This window comes from Aedes albopictus, chromosome 3 (assembly GCF_035046485.1).
Source record: "Aedes albopictus strain Foshan chromosome 3, AalbF5, whole genome shotgun sequence".
Classification (NCBI taxonomy): Eukaryota; Metazoa; Arthropoda; class Insecta; order Diptera; family Culicidae; genus Aedes; species Aedes albopictus.
The window spans coordinates 101,233,202-101,250,245 of NC_085138.1; the positions used below are offsets into that span (position 1 = coordinate 101,233,202).

At 41.2% G+C, this 17,044-nt stretch overlaps 1 protein-coding gene across 1 annotated transcript in view; it reads left to right on the forward strand.

Annotated features, from left to right (window-relative positions):
* LOC109411980 (uncharacterized) overlaps positions 1-16,187 on the forward strand; it is a 78,420-nt gene extending 62,233 nt beyond the window's left edge. The window contains exons 4-6 of the mRNA XM_062857072.1: positions 1,511-1,587; positions 1,905-2,048; positions 15,214-16,187. Of these exons, the coding sequence (XP_062713056.1) occupies positions 1,511-1,587; positions 1,905-2,048; positions 15,214-16,127 (1,135 nt within the window). The 3' untranslated portion in view covers positions 16,128-16,187. The remainder of the gene's footprint in view (positions 1-1,510; positions 1,588-1,904; positions 2,049-15,213) is intronic.
* Positions 16,188-17,044: the final 857 nt, after the last annotated feature.

A 17,044-nucleotide genomic window follows, 5' to 3' on the forward strand; every position in this document is an offset into this window, starting at 1 on the left:
GGCCCATATAGCCGAGGCGGTAAACGCACGGGTATTCAGCATGACCATGCTGAGGGTGACGGGTTCGATTCCCGGTCGGTCCAGGATCTTTTCGTAAAGGAAATTTCCTCGACTTCCTTGGGCATAGAGACCATAGAGTATCTTCGTGCCTGCCACACGATATACGCATGCAAAATGGTCATTGGCAGAGGAAGCTCTCAGTTAATAACTGTGGAAGTGCTCATAGAACACTAAGCTGAGAAGCAGGCTTTGTCCCAATGAGGACGTTACGCCAAGAAGAGAGAGAGAGAGTTATGGTAATAACTTAAAAATAATCGATTTTATTATTCAGTTATTTTGCCCAAATAACACAGCTCCTTATGCTGTTGTTATTCCCTTCTGCTCGGGAATAGCTTCATAGACTTCACATGACTGAGGACGGACATGACTAATGGCTAATACATCTATGGGAGGGAAAATGCAAAATTTCGATTAAAACTACTAAGGCACAGTTTTAAAACTAGTGTTAAATTGGACAACATAGCCTATTCCGTCTAAACATTGGTCTTTGTAGAGATGAAATTTGACTAACGGGTTCAGCCTAGACAAATAAGCTATCACGCAGCTCCAACTAAAAACCCATAAAAATGAAAAAAAATGAAAAATAATTCTTCCAGGGATTTTCCAGACATCTTTCCAGGAATTCGCCCAGAAATGAGTCTTTCTGAATTCTTCCAGGGATCCTTCCAGGATTTTTTTTTTGTTGAATACACCCGGAATTGAGTTCAAGAGTATTTTTTTTTTCAAGGATTCTATTATTTTAGAGTTCTCTGGAAATACCTCCAGAAAATTCTTCATGAATTTCTCTTGGTATTCCACTAAGGAACTCTTGCAGGAATATCTCGAGGGTTTCCTCCAAAGATAGTTTCAAGGCTTTTATATAAGATTACTTTCAATTTTTTTTTTCAAAGTTCCTTCCGGCAATACGTCAATTAACATTTCTTGAGGATTATTCTCTGAGTTGAGTATATGCAGCATACTGCCGTGAATCGCATATCAGTCCCATCTTTGCTGGATTTCCTATGCAAATGGGAGAGATATGCGATTCACGGCAGTATATGAGTAATAAAACTAACTTTAGAGAAATTCCCGCAAGAATGCACTGGGAACAATGACACTGAAGAATTATTCTTAAAGGAATACAGATGCTAATAAACATAGACAAACTGGATGATTAATTATTGCAAAAACTCCAGTTAGTCATGGAAAACATTATGAAGATATTTTCAAAAAATCTTCGGATAGGTTTCCATTATGATGGAGAAAATATCAAAGGAAAACATGAAGTAATCCCAATCATATGCAGATATTAACAAAAACAATGACGAGCTCCAGAAAAATATTTCACGAGCAAAGATAAATCCTTAATTTTCCATAAATTGGTTACTAACCTCAGCAACAGAAGCCTATACCACAAAATTCTATTCAACAACTGATTCCTAAGCAAGCTACTTCTGAATTTACTCAACAGGTACCGTTTGGCCAACAACATTTCGGATTCGGCTAGCAAATCAACCGGCACCAAAGGACCTTATCAATGTTTCACAGGTAATTTTGTGCACGCGTTTATGGGTTCCAATTCGGCACCGTCCATTGAGAAACGATCAACACGAAAAATCGGCTCTCATTCGCTACCAACTAGACCACCCAACCAACAACGAAACGAGCCAAACCGGCAAAGCAAATTGATTTAATCGTCCGAATAACGCGCAACAACTCCAGAATGGAATTCACGTTGAACAAACGTGCTACTGCTGCCGTTTCAACAACGATGGTGGTGGTGATGACGACAACGACTAGAGCGAATTGCTGACTTGGGATCGTTCTTTTTTTCTTCTCTGTTTATCATATTTTATCCATTCCAGGTGAACGTTTCTCATTGATTTCGAGGGTAGCAGCCACCCACGGAGGTCCGTACCGTAACGAAGAGCTAGGAGGAATCAGCCTTCCAGCCGAAATGGATCGACTCGGTCATCCGAAACGATACTTTGTGGGAAAAATACGACCAGGTAAGGAAAAAGCGAATGAATTTGATGGGAAACCAATACAAATGGGCATTGTTGAACATCGGACGTTATCTACTTTTACACAAGGTCCAATGAAGAACAATAATTTAAGATTCTTCTTATTCATTCTGAATAACCGCGGCTGCAAAACTGTGAGTCGAAAAGGAGAGCGTCCAACATAGCTCTGGACCTCACAAGTTCCTACCTCATGCTTCCACGGGTCAAGCGATGACAAAGACCGCCAGCTAAGAGTTGTGTGCTTAGCTGGTAGTGCAGCCTGGGCACTGTTGGCCTTCTGATTTCAGCTAGATTGAGGAGGTACGATTCAAGCGTTTGTTCACCAAGGAGGTGCGGCTCAAATAGCGTATGTTCTGGCATCCAGCGGCTGAGTAAGAAACGCTGCACCACGCCCAGCTAGATCCAAGGTGGTAGCCCCATCAGTGTGGTCGTCCTAGTGTTGGTTGGGACGTTAAACAGAACTGGCACGATGGCCCTCCGGCGAGACAGGAGTGTTGGCGTAGGCCCAATAAGCCACCCGTAAAAATCCCCATTGCGAATAACATAGGAGAAAACACGACTCGATATAATCGGCAAAGACCCACGCGACGAAATAAGGACTACGATTGGAAACTTGGAACATGGAACTGCAAGTCACTAGGTTTCGCAGGATGTGACAGGATAATTTACAACGAACTACATCCCCGCAACTTCGACATCGTGGCGTTGCAGGAACTTTGTTGGACTGAACAGAAAGTGTGGAAAAGCGGGCATCGAGCGGCTACCTTCTACCAAAGCTGTGACACCACCAATGAACTGGGAACAGGATTTATAGTGTTGGGCAAGATGCGACAACGTGTGATCGGGTGGCAGCCGATCAACGCAAGGATGTGCATGTTGAGAGTTAAGGGCCGTTTCTTCAACTACAGCATCATCAACGTCCACTGCCCACACGAAGGGAGACCTGATGACGAGAAAGAAGCGTTCTACGCGCAGTTAGAGCAAACTAGAAATCCTCTACATAGAGATGAGCGGAAGTTGCATACGTCGATTCGGCAACGCTGTTTGTTTTGTTTACAACAGCTTCCAACACTTACCACAAAGCTAGATGTTCAAACTTTTTGCGTGACTTCGTTGTGGTGCAAGTTGTTTTGTTTACATTTTCTAATTATGGTAGATTTTTTTTTTCAATTTTTTGTTGAAATAGCGGAGCAATCGAAGAAATCTGAAATTCAATGCAAAAGTGTTACGCTTATCATATCGGCAGAAGTGAAGCAAAAAGCAGCAATGGAAGTTTTTTCGACAAGTTCAGCAACAAAAGTGTCGTCATAAGCATGAGCTTTTGAAAGCAGAATTAATAAATTTTTATCTTTTTACTAAACATACATATGCCGCCAATTTCTCGATGTTAAAAATAAATAATTTTTATTTATTTAGTTCCGATTGCAATACCATTCAAACGACGCCTTCATACGAACGATAAGCATGTTCATTTGGCTCACACTTTGACAGTTCTCTCTGTCCGATTGGCTCACAATGGCCGCCTCCGCAGATCTCTATAATGTAGGATTACTAGAGCAAACATACGGTGGTTGCTCGCCGCGTGACGTGAAAATCGTTGTCGGCGACATGAACGCGCAGGTAGGAAGGGAGGAATTGCCCGAGCAGAAGGGAATAACAACAGCATAAGGAGCTGTGTTATTTGGGTAAAATAACTGAATAATAGAATCGATTATTTTTAAGTTATTAACATAACATTTTATGATATAAACTTGCCTGTCATAAGCGGCAAAATAACAAATATCATAACAAAAAAATGTTCTTAGAAAACCATTTTAATAGCTTGTTTTGTTAGTTTCAATAACAACTTAATAACAGTGAATTTAGAAAATATTTCAATAACAAATTTTGATATTAATTTGTTATTGATAATAATCGGAAAGCAAAATTTGATATGATATCAAAATCGTAACTAAGTAAATTATGATACTTGGGGTTTTTCCAATTGGAGAATTAAAATTAATTTTCACTTAAACGACAGTTCGATAATTAATTCCTTAGGTGAACTGTCAAGTTTGAGTGTCGAACTGTCAAATTTAGGTAAAAAATAAGTTTTATTCGCTAATTAGAACAGACCCTTATTATATAAAATTATTCACTTTGTCTCACAAACCCATAAATAACATGAGTAAAAATACTTTAAATGATCGAAAAATACTATATTCAGTTTTTAATTCATTATAAGAGAATGCAAAAGAAAAATCTTCCAAAAATTTCTCCGAGAGTTCTTTCACGAAATCATTCACAGATTTTCAAAGGCTCCTCCAGAAATTTCTCCAGAATTATGAACAGAATCCCTTCAAGGATTTCTTCAGAATTTCCCGTGATTATTTGTCCCGAATTTCATCTTGAGATTTCTCTGAAAATTTCTTAGAGAATTTCACCAGGAGTTTTTTTATCCGAAGACTTCTCCTAGAGTTTTCCAAAAGATTTTGCCAAGAATTCTAATAATAGCTCAGAAGAATTACTCTTGGAATTTCTAAGAAGATTACGACAGAAGTTCTTTTGAAGACTTCTCCAGGGTTTCGAAGGGTCTTCCAGAACTTCCAAGTGTTTTCCCGAATATTATTTGAGGAATTTTCAGAGGATTCGTTTGGAAATTTCCTTCCTAACTGAATACAAATATGGAACAAAACAAAAGGATAGATCATTATTATCGAATTGTCACTTTAATTTCAAAACTTGTTACTGTTGTGCTATTGTTGATAAGTTGATCAATAGTACAAAAATAACAATACTTGTACTTCAACAAAACATGTTATTGAAATGTAATTAAGTGAATGTATATCAATAGCTTGATTATAACTAAATGAGATTGTCCAACATAAATTGTTATGGAAAAGCTATTCCTTGATAATTAAATAATAACAAAACAAGATGTAAAAACAGGTTATGTGATTTCGTAGTTATTAATTTGATATTTTCCTCTGCTCGGGTGTACAGACCGCTAATTGGGCCAAACAGCCTGCACGCCGTATCGAATGATAACGGCCAGCGATGCGTAAACTTTGCAGCCTCCCGTGGTATGGTAGTCCGAAGCACCTTCTTCCCCCGCAAAGATATCCACAAAGCCACCTGGAGATCACCCGACCATCAAACAGAAAACCAAATCGACCACGTTCTAATCGACGGTAAATTCTTCGCAGATACAACCAATGTCCGCACATACCGCAGTGCGAATATTGATTCGGATCACTACTTAGTCGCTGATGAACGCCGCGGCTCAACATCGAGCAGCTGCGTAACGTAGAAGTGGCTCAAGACTACGCGCAGCAGTTAGCAGTGGCCCTACCAACGGAAGAGCAGCTTGACGCAGCTACACTTGAAGATGGCTGGAGGGACATCCGATCCGCCATAGGTAGTACCTCGGCTACAGCACTAGGCTTCGCGACTCCGAATCACAGAAACGACTGGTACGACGGCGAATGTGAACAGTTGAAAAACGATAAGAATGCAGCATGGGCGAAAATGCTGCAACACCGTACGAGAGCGAATGAGGCACGTTACAGACAGGCGCGGAACAGGCAGAACTCAGTCTTCCGGATGAAGAAGCGCCAGCAGGAAGAACGAGATCACGAAGCGATGGAAGAGCTGTACCGCGCTAAGGACACACGAAAGTTCTACGAGAAGCTGAACCGCTCGCGCAGAGGCCGACATGTGCCGAGATAATCACGGGAATATTCTCACGAGCGAGCGTGAGGTGGTCGAGATGTGGCGGCAGCATTACGATGAGCACCTCAATGGCGACGTTGCAAGTACCGAAGGTGGCGTGGTAACAGATCTAGGAGTATGTGCACAGGATGAAAGACTTCCGGCCCCTGACCTGCAAGAGATTGAGGAGGAGGTTGGCCGGTTGAAAAACAACAAAGCCGCTGGAGCAGATCAACTACCAAGCGAGCTTCTAAAATACGGTGGAGAAGCGCTGGTGAGAGCACTACACTGGGAGGAGGAAGTATTACCGGAGGAGTGGATGGAAGGTATCGTGTGTCCCATCTACAAAAAGGGCGACAAGTTGGATTGCGGGAACTACCGCGGGATCATACTATTGAGCGCTGCCTACAAGATACTCTCTCAAATTTTATGCCACCGTCTATCACCGACTGCAAGAGATTTCGTGGGGCAATATCATGGTGGATTCATGGGCTAACGCGCTACAACGGGCCAGGTGTTCGCCATCCGCCAGGTGTTGCAGAAATGCCGCGAATGCAACGTGCCCACACATCACTTGTTCATCGATTTCAAATCGGCGTATGATACAATCGATCGAGAACAGCTATGGCAGATTATGCACGAATACGGATTCCCGGATAAACTGATACGATTGATCAAGGCGACGATGGATCGAGCGATGTGCGTAGTTCGAGTATCAGGGACACCCTCGAGCCCCTTCGAATCTCGCAGAGGGTTACGGCAAGGTGATGGTCTTTCGTGCTTGCTGTTCAACATTGCTTTAGAGGGTGTAATTAGGAGAGCGGGGATAAACACGAGTGGAACGATTTTCACGAAGTCCGTTCAGCTGCTTGCTTTCGCTGATGATATTGATATTATTGCTCGTAAATTTGAGACGATGGCGGAAACGTACATTCGACTAAAGAGTGAAGCCAAGCGAATCGGATTAGTCATTAATGTGTCGAAGACAAAGTACATGATGGCAAAGGGCTCCAGGGAGGAATCACCGCGCCTGCCACCCCGAATTTATATCGACGGTGATGAAATCGAGGCGGTTGAAGAATTCGTGTACTTGGGCTCACTGGTGACCGCCGACAACGACACCAGCAGAGAAATTCAGAGGCGCATTGCGGCAGGAAATCGTGCTTACTTTGGACTCCGCAGAACTCTACGATCGAATAAAGTTCACCGTAACACGAAGTTAACCATCTACAAAACGCTGATTAGACCGGTCGTTCTCTATGGACACGAAACATGGACCCTACGTGCAGAGGACCAACGCGCCCTTGGAGTTTTCGAAGGGAAGGTGTTGCGTACCATCTACGACGGAGTGCAGATGGAAGACGGGACTTGGAGAAGGCGAATGAACCACGAGCTGCATCAGCTGCTGAGAGAACCAACCATCGTCCATACCGCGAAAATCGGGAGGCTACGGTGGGCGGGTCACATCATCAGGATGTCGGATAGCAACCCGACCGGTACAAGAAGACGTGGAGCGCAGCGAGCTAGGTGGGTCGACCAAGTGGAGCACGATCTGCGGACCCTACGCAGAGTGCGGAACTGGAGACAAACAGCCATGGACCGAGTGGAATGGAGGCGGCTACTATGTACTGTACAGCAGAGGCCACCCCGGCCTTAGCCTGATCGGTAAGTAAGCATAGTACCTATTTGAAAATGTTTTATTTTGCATTGAAAGTCTATTCTGTGACGTACAATATCGAAGCGATGAGAGCGCTGAAAAAATGTGTTCAAAATTTTGATACTTTTCTGCAAAAACATGGTGTTTCGTCCGGGTTCGGACTCAACGTTGTGTGGATTAGATGGGGAGGGATCCAGACGACGACGAAAACAACTACTATTTCAAACAATTTGGATTTGTTTGCCCCCGAGAGGCACACGCCTGCTCGGGAGTGATCTTCAACTTACTATCTACATCACATCAATTCGTGTGCTCTTTTTATAGGTACACACAGTACGGACAAACATCCATTATTTAATTGCCGCGCGCACTGCTTTCTGCAGTTTGGCGCAATCGTGGATTGGTGCCAAAGCAGAGAAGCAGCACGCTGGATTGTGGTGATAGATGCTGCGTTGAATGGAACAATATATAGGCAGGGCTTTAAATGCCTCAAACTCTGCACGCACTTGGTTTATCTCGCAGCAGCCAGTGATGACGCCGACAACGGGGCGAGATCGAACACATGAGTTTTTGAAGATCGTTTACGACTGCCGGAATAAAAAAAATCTAATTCTTCGAATAGGGTAGTGGAGGTATTTTGGACCGTGCAGGTATTTTGGCCCACCTAGGGAGTTTTATGATATTTATCACATAATCTCTACTAAATCTTGGTAAATTTTTATTGGAACACGAGAAGTATTCAACTGTGTGATGACCTTTATTTTGGATGTCAGTTAAATATGCTGTTCAGTATCAAAAATAGAGAAAATGTTTTCACTTCCAATGAAACGCACGGAAAAGCACCAAAAACAAAGAAGGTGACAAATTTGTAGTCGGCTTCGAAGAGGTATTAAATTTTACAAATAAATATTTATTTCATGTGAATGTAGTTAGGGCCATGTAAGAACTCAAAATAAACTGTTCTTAATCTCGGTGGAGCGATAATATTTACTAAAATGGTGGTTTGAGGTATGGCCAAAATATGTTCAACATAATCAGATGTGGACATATTTTGGACCACCTGTCAGATCCATCTCTCCAGTTCCTTCTAAAGGGAGAAAACATTCATGCTAATTTGAAGAAAACTTTCCGTTTTACGGTAGAACAAAAAGCTACCGCAGCTGTCAGACTACTGATTTTAACTGAGCTATCATTGATCTAACCTAGCGATGCCTTGGATAGCCTAGGATACGACGCCGATGATCATTGTTTGTTGTTGGTTTTTAGTGCAATTCACCTTGCAAGCATACTTTGATTTGGTCTTCAGTTTCAATGATATGATGATTTTCAAGCCTGCGGTAGGACTTTGACAGATGCGGTAGAACTCGGCGGCTACCGCAGAGTGGAAAATTTTCTAAAAATCCGCAATAATGTACTCTGAAAACAGATAAATAGAATAAGTTCTCCCGTGACCTGGGTTGTTATACGTTTATTTCACAATGAGATTGTTGTGTGTTCGATTTGTTCTAACAACTTTTCGCCAAGTTATTTCGTTTCGATTCGATTTGTGCCCTAACAACTTTTCGACAAGTTGAAGATTTCAGGTGTTCAGTTATCCAGTTAAGAAAAGTTGTCCTTCTCGGCAATTAGTTGATGACTGAGACAATGTGTTATCTTATGTATGTTTGACAAATTACGTATCATTCAAATTACTTTATTTTTGATGACCTTTCCACTCATTACAATATGTGTGGAACACCTTTATATTTAGCAAAATCACTAGACTTTCACACTTTCTATGAAGCGTTACGTAATTTATACATGGTGACTTACGTCATGCAATAGTTAATAAATACACGTTTTGCGTAACATTTTTTTATGAAACATCATACAACAATGCGTAAAAACTGGCAATACAGTGGCGTTTCGGTTTTATCACTAGTCGTTTTAATCACTACTCGCCCAAATTCACGGTTTTCTGTTCGATTATATCACGATTTTTATTTCGTTTTTATCACACTTGTTTTAAAACATTCTGAAATCAATATAAAATAAATACTGCATTGTCCAGTCCACCAAAACAGTTAAAAAATATAAGCTACGACTTATATATTTTGCAGCTGAAAGATTTTGGATGAAAAATTTACATTTATTTCTCGTTCCGCTAAATTCACGGTTTCGTTTATATCACGGTTAAATTTTTTTTTGACCGTGATAAAACCGAAAAACCACTGTAGCAACAAAATTTCATCTTTTTTACCGTTACGTAATTTTTAAACGTTCCCTGCCTCAAAAAATGAATAGAGAAGATGTAAATTTCACGTAGTTTTAACTATGTTTATTTTTTTGCTGAGTGGCTTTCATTTTATCAATCAATTGAAGTTTAATTTGGTGGGCCAAAATATGTGCACTTGGTGGTCCAAAATACAGTCAGGTGGTCCAAAATAGAAGCCCGAGATCCTTCAGGAGTTTTGATATTTCTTGTATTTACTACAACAATTTTGAGTTCTGTTTGGCCTTTTTCGACAGAAAACATGTTGCTCTACGTAATGCCCACTGATATTATCCATATTTAGAAGTGGGAACCTTCTTTTATCGTTGAATTGTTCATCCACTTCCTAAAGCGGTCCAAAATACCTCCCTTACCCTAAGCTACTATTATCATAGAATTAACTTCAAGATATTAAAGTCAGGAACAAATGCGTTAGATTTTTTGACGCCATTCGCTCCCCCAGTAAATTCGCCTGTTCCTCATTTCGCTTGGAGCGACGCTTCAACGCGCCTTTTTCGCCACTCCATCAAAGCAAACAAAACTTCAGGAGGGATCTCGTAAACAGCTCGTAACTATGATTACGAGATATTATTGTTTGTTTTTTTTTTTTTCGAATGCTGAAAACGTCATGAAATTCTGTTGGCCTCGGAAAATCTTATGGAACAAACGACGAAGTGTCTAAGCCATCGAATGCATCCGGATGTGAACGGATGGCTAAGAGGGGCACCATGCCCACCATGCAGTGGTATCGGGGCTGTTTTTGGGCATGGGGCACGATGAGTGTCGGGCGACACAGACCACAGACTGGACTAATCACAAAGCAACGAATACGGAATAATGGTCAGGCCCATGGCTTGGGTGGAGTTGAGACAGGTTCGATGCCGTGTTGCACCTGGGAATAAACTATTGAAATAAGTACATATATATTGCAGAAAGGCATTGATCTCCCTCCTTCCTCTTCCTGCATGCTCGTGGAATTCGAATATCCGGTTATAGTTGGTGAGATTGCGCAAGCGTGTGTAATACGACTGTATTGCTCCGTTAGATTTGCATACGGGTCCGCTAATACACCACGCAATCTGGCTGCTTCATTGACCGTTCAACCACTCTTATTTCATTGTTAATTTTTCACCGATTAATCTCTCCGAAACAGAAGACGAACATCTCGCATCAGTGACTTACAACACAAACTAGCTAGCCCACAAGAATCCCAAACCTTCCACCCAGACACCCCTCCGATTATCTGCTTTCCACCGACACGCAGGAGAAATAAAAGAAATTCTATGTAATTTATCTCTTTTCCACAAGCGGCCCGTCGATTTGGCCGACCAACTCGGATGCGAATAACCATTTTTGAACCTCCGGTCACAACACGCCACACATTCCAGAAGCGGTCGTTAGCTTGACCGATACAGTTTGGTATTAACGGCGCATCCACCTCTAGGACGGCGTGGTCTACTTGTGGGGTTAACCCATGGGTTAACCGTTGTTTTAAAATAAATTCGTCAGTAGGAGGTATAAGTACTTCTGGAAATAGGTATTCAAAAATTGGTGCTTCCCGAGTAGAAGTAAAAATCAAAACAGTATCATCATTTGATATTCCTCAGTGAAGTACTCAAGATCATAATTAGCTATTGGTTTGTTTGACATAAGAGATAAAAGATCATAAATAAGATCAAAAAATAGTATGGGGAAGAACATAATAATATCTCATTTTGATGTTAAAAGATCAGACTAATATCTGGGGAGATCTGGGCTGTAGCACATCTAACCAATATCATAAAATGATCTGACAGATGGATAAGAGTAAAAAAAAAGAAAATGACCGCGACCAGAATCGAATTTATGACCTTGTGATTTATGAGCAGTAACATTACCACTGCACTACGACTCATATCTGAAAATTGGAGGTAACAAGAGCATCAAGTTCTACGTTTTCCAAGGTGTTTGCGAGTCATGGTAGTTGTGTTGGTTTGGCCCCGCCATGTTGTAGATGAGTGTGTGAAAGAACTAATTATGATCTTGAATAGTAGTTTTCAGATCTTACAATTTTCGGATGTTATAGATGAATGTGTCAAAGAACTGATTTTGATCTTGAGCAGTAATTTTCAGATCTTTCGAATTCTGGATGTTGCAGATGGAAATGTGAAGAGCTAATTTTGATCTTGAGCAGTATTTTTCAGATTTCTCAATGGTAAATGTTCTATTACAGAATATTTATACAATTTCCACCCAAAATTTGCAAACTGACGTGATGGTATGGAAAATAAAAATGAATTAAGGCTCAATTAGGAATTGCATATTTTCCAAAATTAAGAGAGCACTTTTCTCTAGATGATTTCACATTTTATGCTCTTTCTCTGAATTGTTTACAAAGCTAGTGATCCAAACTTTAAAAACGACATGCGTAGAACATGTTTGAGTGAAGTACTAGATTGTAGTAATGAGCTGAATTTTTGTATGGTGAGAAGGTAAATTCTCAATCTCTGCAACGAAATAACGCAAAAAGCCTGGCTATATGATTCCTTGCCTAACCTAACCTAATTATGCCTTTTTTAACCCTCTAATACCCAATCCCGCCTCTAGACGGGGTATAGTTTGAGCATTTTTGTAATTTTTGTTCCGTGGAAAACCATTTTTTTTATATTTTTGGCAGATATTTAGGACTGTTCTGTATATCTCAAAATGGATTTTGGTGTATTTTAAAGCGTATTTACATTTTTTTTAAATCATTGAAAAATTGATGTTTTAGTCACCTTCTGGAAGTCATTGTTTATTTTGTATTGAATCGCTACAATTAACATATTTTGAATTTTTCCCAAATCATTCTATCCTTGTTTAATAGTTTAAGGGAATCGAATACACTCTAAAAACATTTTCCTTAAAATTACACGGAAAATAAAATTTTCTCTGAAAAAAATTTAAAATAATAATATTTCAACAATAATCATAAAATCTCAAAATGTTTTCATCTCAAAAAATCCGTTCCCCGAATTGGCTTCCAGGAAAAATATAAAAGTGTGGGGATGTTCAAAAACAAAAATTAGAAAAATCAAAAACTGAAATTCACGAAATCGAGAATTAAAAAGAATCATCTTCCAAAACATGTTTAAATCGATTTTAGATGACGAAAAATGATATTAAGATCAAAATAAAAAATTTGGGTATTAGAGGGTTAAAGAAAAGCAAATATCGATTTTTTTTGTGCCGATTACTCTGTTTTTTTTGTTGTTGTTCAATTGCCGCATCCATAAACCCACTTATTGAAAATGAAGGCCACTTCTACTTCCTTTTTGTCCCAGTGCTCGTTTGTAAAATTTGTGGTGTACATAAGGGAGCATCTATTTATTATGTAACGCTAAATTCGATATTTTTGAACTCGGTGGTTGGTTCATTAGGATCTGGCGGAATCCATAAAGTGCTTTTGTATGATAACTCCATCTTTTTTGTATGGGTCGTAACGCTAGGCTGTATTTCCCTATTCCCCTGAAGCGTTACGGAATTTATTGAACCCCTATCTCCTGAAGCGTTACGTTATTTGAGGACGGCGCATAATGAAAGTTGAAAACTTAAAATAGTTTTTATGCGCAATGTTGGGAAATTTCGACATTTATACAGCGGGTTGCACTAGGCTTCCCAAAGATCAAATTAAGTATTCATTTTGAAATCATATCACGATGAGATATTGAGCAGATGTTTGACAACTTTTTGAATATCTCATCAATATCATATTAAGATATGACATCAAAATCTGATCGTTTTAAGATATGATTATGATATTCACGTCTACCCGGGTTGTACTCAAAAAAAAAAACAGTTATTTAAACGAACCTTGGAACCACCGTCTTAGTTTTCACTTGATGTTGATGACAACACGATTGACAATAACAAGCGTCAAAAGCGCCGCCTTCTAGTGTGCATTCAAAAATGATGTACTGGGGGAATGGGGTCATTGAAAATTGATGAAACTGGTAACACGGGCGAAACTCCAGTCGCATATTGATTGTTGCTATTATGTTTCATCACTGTCTATATGCAACTACTAGCTGTACCCGGCAAACTTTGTCTTGCCTACTGCGTTTTTTGACGTTTCAAGTTTCTATACAAGACCAAGTCCCCCGGTCACAAAATGTACGGAAGATCAATTTTCAAAAACTCTAAATTTTTCCATGTGTTTTTGCCTCATAAACCTTCCTTGGGTGAAAACTAACAGAACAAAACTAAGACGATCAAAACCGGACCTTCCGTTCGCAAGTTGTACGCGGTCCCACGTATGCCACTCAGAGTTTCCCATTGCTCATGTGTACATAAATGTGACAGCGAGCCTCCTACCAAATTGTCTCCCAGCTCTTCAAAATCGCAGTGTGCTGCGCTGCTAAGAGGCTCATTAAAATCTGGTGGGTGCGAGCTTAGCGCCTAGCTCCCGGGGAGCTCGTCTCATGCGCTACGTGAGCTGTTGGTATCTAAGGTGAAAAACAACTTCTTGGTAACGAAGAACCTCAACAACTTTTTTCCGTACACAACTCAAGTGTCTGGTTGGTCTATACGATACGACTAGGGACTCTCAATGCAAAGGTTAAGGTATCGATTCTCGTTCGTTTAGGAAGTTTTTGTCGTGAAATTTTCTAATTTAATCAGCGCATGAGACGAAGCTCATGAGACACATCTTGGGAAAAATGAGGCACGCAATTTTCAGTCTCAAAATGTACAGAGCTCCTGGGAGCTCGCTTACCATGTGGCTCCCGTACATCGGACTACAGCACGTGTACATCAACTCTGATGCCACTGCATTTTTATATATGTATAGAGATTAGGTACGTATGTGAAGCTTAGGTAAATAGACAAAAAAAGAAGATTTGGTACCTTTGGTTTGAGAAAAATCGAAGATTGTTATGTCCACGGCATGTTTAGGTTGAAAATCAGAAGTGTTACCAATGAGGCCCCACGGAACCTGTCACGGTGATCTGGATGGGTCAACTTATTGAAATCTGGTGAACGCAGTGTTGTGTTCCACTGTTCGCAACAAAAATTTCGCTGAAAATTAATGGTTCAAACACAATAACACACGTAATAATCACACTTTCAGCCATTATTGCAAACCCCTGACCATTGCACAATCCGGAATATCTCCAGAGTGGTCCTGGATATTACTTGGCCACTTCAGCATAATAAACTTACGTCAATTTGTGATCGATTGAGAGTGACTTCAAAAAAATCGAATGAAAATTGATGAAATGCTAGCATTTTGAAAATGAGTTGTCGGGGTCGGGTAAGGTTAATACCCACCCATGTTCAAAAACCAATTTCAAGTATTGTCAAAATTATCATTTGAGTAATTCATCGGAAAAAGATTGTTTTTCTCCAAAATGGTGTTCGTTATTGAGGTTTCCATATGTACCCATTCTAAGAGAAGTCCATCATTTTATAAACTCATACATGTACCCATCTGTTCGATTTAAAAAATTATCGCTGTATCCTCCCTGTTCCACTCCCCCCACTGATTAGAATTGCAATTTCCATCATTGATGCCATTCCTAACCCCCTACTTGCAGGCGACAAAAACAAGCAACGTGCCTACTCTCGACTGGCCCTGTCCCAACCCACCCTTTGCTGGCGCAATCCTCTGGAACCAGGTCCGAACCACTACTTCAAAGGCATATTTGACATCCCGCCGAAGAAGGTTCCTCCTATCGTGACAGGTCACTGCCAGCAGCGGCTCCGTATGAAGCAATTAATCGCCGGACCGCTGCTGCCGCCAACCCCATCCGTGCACCACTCATACTGTGCGGAACCCTTTCGGAGGCCCCCGCCCGGTCGTTATCAACTGCCAACCAGCATACCGATGCCAAAGCCGGCGCTGTCAATTGCACCCCACCGGCGTCGAATTGCCGTTCCCGCACGATATGACTTCTCGTACAACTTCGCATGGAATCCATACCGGCAGCCGGCCACCCTGCTAATGCACACCGTTGACATACCGGTCCGACGCCGGAAGCGAGGCCGCAACATGAAGGTGGCCTTCGGTAGTGCGACGGCCCGTTTCAAGGATCAGGAATTTTTCCCCATCGGAGCGCTCAAATCCGTTCTTCCGAAGGATGCAAAGAAGAGACCGAACCGGGCGGCGGGTGGTGCTAATCAGAAAATTGTGTCGACAGCTGCCGTCGTCGCAGAAAAGACCGGCATGGCCGCTGATACTGTGGAAAAGACCCCGTCGGCTAATCTCGGCCGAACACGCACCAAACTCTTTGTCATTCCACGGAAACATCAAACAAAATGGATACCAAGTATGCCCGATGTGGTGGTGGTGGCGGCGACCGTCCCCAACGGAACGGATCAAAGCGCTTCGCGGGAGTCAAGCGTTGCGACGTCCACGGCGTTGGCCGCGAACCTCGATGCGGAGTCCTTTGGAGACGGAGCAAGCAACGTCATGGAGACGGAAGTCATTGTGAGGCGAGAAAGCATTTGATTTTCATGGGGGAAAATATATCTCCTAGTACATTGGAAGGGATCAAAAATAATAAATAACTGTGTTTTCATGATTTGAACTCTTTACGTATGTAGCTAGTGAAATAATTTTCACTAGTGAAATAGATTTCCAGAATTATTGAATAAATCCATTCCATCCACTTTAACGGTATCTACGAAAGACAGAAACACGTGGCCCTAAAATAGGGATCTTTATTGATATCAAGATTTTTTTCAAAATTAAAATATTCACTCTAAATTAATCAAAATCCAAAATCATCATTTTTGATGTATTTATTGAAACTATTCCTCTCCTCTTCTTGACGTAACGTCCTCACTGGGACAAAGCCTGCTTCTCAGCTTAGTGTTCTATGAGCAATTCCACAGTTATTAACTGAGAGCTTCCTCTGCCAATGACCATTTTTGCATGTGTATATCGTGTGGCAGGCACGAAGATACTCTATGCCCAAGGAAGTCAAGGAAATTTCCTTTACGAAAAGATCCTGGACCAACCGGGAATCGAACCCGTCACCCTCAGCATGGTCATGCTGAATACCCGTGCGTTTACCGCCTCGGCTATATGGGCCCGTTTATTGAAACTATTATAAAATGCATTATAAAGCTTACTACTACTATCAGTCCTGTGCACCTATGGTGGTTCCATATAGCCGAGGCGCCACCATCGCCCTGACCTGTCGCCTAACAAAATGATGTACGATTTCCTTTATTCCTTTGTTAAGGCTACGCTGGTTATGAGCCTGCGATGTCCTGCTGGATTCCAATCTAAAGCTTGCAGATTTCTTTCCCGTCCTTGCGTAGAGTGTGGCCGACCCACCTCCACTTTCGGTCCTGAGTTTCTGTTGTTATCAGCTTTTGATGACATCGACGATGGAGTTTCACGTTGGAGATTATTTCTGT